This window comes from Cucurbita moschata, unplaced genomic scaffold (assembly GCF_002738365.1).
Source record: "Cucurbita moschata cultivar Rifu unplaced genomic scaffold, Cmos_1.0 Cmo_Scf00018, whole genome shotgun sequence".
Classification (NCBI taxonomy): domain Eukaryota; kingdom Viridiplantae; phylum Streptophyta; class Magnoliopsida; order Cucurbitales; family Cucurbitaceae; genus Cucurbita; species Cucurbita moschata.
This window is the reverse complement of record NW_019268534.1, coordinates 3,248,816-3,253,300: the sequence shown is the minus strand read 5'-3', so window position 1 is coordinate 3,253,300 and position 4,485 is coordinate 3,248,816. Positions and strand designations below refer to the sequence as shown.

The window sequence follows — 4,485 nt, the reverse complement described above, 5'->3', positions numbered from 1 at the left end:
TCTTTATTTATTATTTTTTAGAAAAAATTTGGACATAGTTTATAACGTATTGATAAACCGTCTTCGTCTATATATTGACGACAATATTTTTTTTAAATAAAGGTAAATAGTATTATTGATATTTTTAAAATTTTACGGATATTTCTTTAATATAGTACTACTAAAAATTTAACTTTTCAGTTTCAAAACATATTTAATAAAATACTAACGGTTTTAGTTAATGTATTTTTAAGACTTTTTTTAAAGTTGAACGATAATTAAAACTTATAAAAATTTTGAGGTATTTTTTTAAATAAAATACAAAATTTATGAATATTTTTATCAATTTAGTCGGTACAAATTTATTTATATACATATAATAATAAAAAAACAAAGTAAAATTAAACCAAGAAAATGACTATAAACTATTAATTTTCTTAAATTCAGGCAGAATTCATTTATTCCACCATAAACTTAAATAAATAAATAATTTATTTTACGGTTTTATTCAAATCAAACCCCACAAACCATAATTACATTCTACTAAATTTGGGCTTTAATTCTTCTAGTAATGACTAAGTTCGATGTTTAGGGTAAAATTAAATTAAATTAATTAAATTAATATTGGAATTCTAAGTCAACCAACTGCCGTTGAATTCCATCCCTTTAATTTAATATTTTTTTAAAAAAATTTATATTTATAAAACGTATTTTTTAGGCCATTAATATTTTTATGTTACTTCCTTTCTTTTGCTTTGGTTTGTTTTTCTTTATAAGAATCAGTTCTCTCTCGGAACTCTTCCCACCAAAACCAAAAAGAAAGCTAAATTCATCCGAATTGGCCATGAATCTAAAGAACAAAAAGAAAATTCCCAAAAAATTGCAGAAATCGCTTCAGGATTACCTCGCGAAGATCAAGAAGCCAACGCCGCAGATTCAATTTCCTAATCCCCAAACTTTTTCGTCTTCAAAAAGTTGGATTCTGTCTGGTTGTAAGCATCCAAAGACCCTGTCGTTCGCTATCGATCAGAAGGAAACTGACGGCGTTGGTAACAATGAAAACGCCGCAGCAACGCTCGCCGATGTCGACCGATTTCTCTTCGAGAACTTCCGATCGTTGTACCTGAAAGAGGATGAAGAATGTGTTGAGAGAAAAGTAGGAGGAGGAGGAGGAGGAGGAGGTCGAGATGGAAAGAATCACAGAGGAGTTTCACCTGAATCGCTGGTTGATTCTTACGGAGGAGGAGGAGGAGGTCGAGATGGAAAGAATCACAGAGGAGTTTCACCTGAATCTCTAGTTGATTCTTACGATGGATCTCATCGATTCTTCTTCTCCCCTGGCTTATCTGAATCTCTTCCGGACGATTCTCAAGCAGAATCGTTGGAAAATGCCGGATCGAGTTCTTCGTCTTTGATCTGTGAAGATCGAGGCAAGGATCCGAAACTTCCGAGCGATTGCATCGTGATTTTGAGACAATCGTCGAATCCGTCAGAGGAATTTCGTCAATCGATGCAAGAGATGATGGATGCTCATACGAAACAACATAAGAAAGTCGATTGGGAGTTTATGGAAGAACTTCTGTTCAGCTTCCTAAATCTGAACGATAAAAAATCGTACAAATACATACTAAACGCTTTCGTTGATTTGATAGTGATTTTGCGGCAGAAGGCGGAGGAGGCTCCAACGAAGCCGCGAACAGTGCGAAGTGTGAGAATGGTGAGGAAAATGCTGTGAAATCTGCAAAGAAGAAGGACGTCGAAAGTGAAATCAAAGATTTCATAGAATAATAATCGACTTTGAATCTGAATACACAGAGAAGTGATGGAAGAACTGCTCTGTGATTCTGCAACTTCAAAGGAGATGATGGTAAACAAATGTATTCTACATTTTTCTGAAGTAAATTCAAACTCTGCTTCCGAATCACAGTGAACATAGAATTTGGAATCAGTCTCTCCCTCCCTCTCTCTCTCTCTCTCTCTCTCTCTCTCTCTCTCGCACACCGTTTTCCCTCCTTTTTCTCTCTCTAAAAAAATGGAATCAAATTTTTAAAAATATGTTTCATGTTCAAGTTTAATTTACTTTCCATTATTCTTCAAATTATTTCTTAGGTTATAAATTTAATAAATTATTTTGATATTTTAAAATAGATTCATCTATCCAAAAAGTTTTGTAATTTATATATAGTAGATTAATTAAATTTTTAAAAATTGATTTTATCAATAAATACAAATTTTTAAATGAAATCTATGGAACATAAATTTGAAAAATAATTGTAGGATGTATTTTATTTTGATCGTTCCTCTCTCAATGCAATTATTTTTTTACGATGTGTTTTCATACATTTTATCATATTTTTTTTTGACAATAATGCTTATAAACTAGAGCAAAACTTTAAAAGATCTCGACTTTTTAATGCTTCAAAATCCATATTGATCTAACTTTTAACTTCGAACGATTATGATTTCGAGCTCAATATTAATTTTGTGCAACTTTTTGAGACCTACGTGTTGGAAGGTATCTTCGATCAACATTTCCAATAAAAAAAAGTAGACATAACGTAGATGAACGAGGATGAGAACATTTAAGATGGATTAATGCTTAAACTATTGTAGAATTGGAGAGAAGATAGTTGTAGCTAATTCACGAGAGAATGAGAAAACAATATATATATATATTTTCAATTTTTTCCTTTAATGTTTTGTTTTATGTTGTAGTCTAATACGAGGAGACAAATATTAAAATAAATAAAAATTAAATATATTTTTGTATAATTTAACTAAAATTAAAAGTTTTAAAAATCTATTAGAATTATTTTAAAATATAATAATTTATTAAAAGTTATTTTCTTTTTTAAAAAATAAGTTTGGAGCTAAGTTTATAACAAGTTAAATTATAGTTCATGTGGTTTGAAATTTGCATTTAGTGCATATTTTGCCAATTATGTCCATTACGTCATCAAACTTTAAAAATATCTACAACCACGTTTCTATTTTTTTTATTTTTTAAAATCGAATTTAAAACACAAAATTAAAAATTTATAGTTGCATTAATTATAAAATTCAAATTTAAAATATTAAGAAATAGATTAAATGCAAAAATTTAAAAACTTACCCTTACAAATTTAAATTTAAATTTAGACTAAAACTTCCTAACTATACTTTATAATTTAATCTAAAATATCAAAATGATTATAAAGATAATCGAAAAAATGAAAAAACTATCCCTCATCTTAAAGAAGACCTCGATAATCCGATACGATATTGTGAGAGTAATAAAAAATAATAAATATTAAAGAAAAAAAAGTTTATTTCCCATCTCGTGATGGGATTCATCCTAATCACAAAATAAACCTAAATCTTAATCATTACAGCAATAAAAATAAATAAATAAAAAGAGGGAAAAAAAGAGAAAAAAATTATACCTTACGACAAGGTTATCCGAGTGTTCCTTTACTTCACATCAGTTTGATGGTGAACATTCTGCCAACGTTTCCACTGCAAGGGATCAACGGATCAACGGTGTCGCTCCAAGGGATTCAACGGTCAGGATCTTTTTCAGTGTCGCTCCAGGGGATCAACGGTGGCCACTTTTGGCCGGCCAGTCCGAGAGAGTTTTGGATTACTTCCACACTGAGACGATTCCTCCTCCCTCAGCCCTATGCTTAGTTGCACGTTCTTCAAGCATCATACCTCTGAAGCTTTGTGCTTCAGCTGGCTTTTGAATTGGCATCTGTTCCAGTTGCTATCCAATTGGTGCAATGGGTAAGCATTGCGCTGCAAGATAAAGAAGCCATGTTAACCCAATTCATTTTAATCTATGAATCCCATGTATGAAGAGGAAATCATAACACAAATGGAAGCAAAAAGCATTAGAACATCTCTTGAATGGCGAGTTCAATTATTATTTATGATTACATAGAAAAGGATTTGAACACAATCTTCAGGACATCAAACCAAAAGATTACTAATTTCTTTCTCAGACCAAGCATATAATCAAAAGCCAAGAGCAAACTATTACAAAGAAACCTTAAATCCAAGGTTGAGTTTAAAAAAAAGAAAATGATGTATTTACGGATAAAAGAAATCTTTGTGTAACATACTCCAATATGTGGTATTAAGGTCGCAAAAACTATCACATGAATCCTTTTTTTTCCACAAAAGGGCTCCAGGCATGCATATCAATATAATACTACCTTTATCTTTCAACCACCAAGCTGAAAGAGCTTTCGAGCAGCCACTCTTCAATAAACTTGCATCCAATAATCCTTTTTAATTATAAAACTAGCAATGATGAAAGGGATTTCCTTATATATTTACATATATGAATCAATATTGTAAAATCAAAACTCAGTACAGAGAGGTCAAAAGCACACGGGAAAAAGATACTTACGTTAATGTCACGTGCTGGTACCAAGGAACTGCTCGTACAAGGAATGGTATTTTGCAGGGATATAATCCTTGAAGCTGTTGACATTTGCCATAAATGAGAAAAAAAAAAAAAAAAAA

At 31.0% G+C, this 4,485-nt stretch overlaps 2 protein-coding genes across 4 annotated transcripts in view; one reads left to right on the top strand and one right to left on the bottom strand.

The window, feature by feature from the left end:
* Positions 1-720: 720 nt before the first annotated feature.
* On the top strand, positions 721-1,927 carry LOC111456266 (transcription repressor OFP14-like). Of its 2 annotated transcripts, XM_023098084.1 has the most exons (2): positions 721-1,205; positions 1,278-1,927. In XM_023098084.1, the coding sequence occupies exons 1-2, from the start codon at positions 824-826 to the stop codon at positions 1,712-1,714; spliced, it is 819 nt and encodes a 272-aa protein (XP_022953852.1). In that variant the 5' UTR covers positions 721-823; the 3' UTR covers positions 1,715-1,927. The 2 variants fall into 2 exon arrangements, with proteins under 2 accessions (XP_022953852.1, XP_022953851.1); XM_023098083.1 differs by having other exon boundaries at positions 722-1,927.
* A 1,553-nt stretch (positions 1,928-3,480) lies between these two features.
* LOC111456545 (regulator of telomere elongation helicase 1 homolog) overlaps positions 3,481-4,485 on the bottom strand; it is a 14,448-nt gene continuing 13,443 nt past the window's right edge. For both annotated transcript variants that reach the window (XM_023098459.1, XM_023098460.1), the window contains 2 exons: positions 4,370-4,443; positions 3,481-3,753 (listed from right to left, as the gene is read on the bottom strand). In XM_023098459.1, coding sequence (XP_022954227.1) covers positions 4,377-4,443 — 67 coding nt within the window. In that variant the 3' untranslated portion in view covers positions 3,481-3,753; positions 4,370-4,376. The remainder of the gene's footprint in view (positions 3,754-4,369; positions 4,444-4,485) is intronic.

Bases quoted from the DNA above. Each gene is read 5' to 3' on its own strand.
- LOC111456266 (XM_023098083.1), top strand. From the start codon at position 824: ATGAATCTAAAGAACAAAAAGAAAATTCCCAAAAAATTGCAGAAATCG.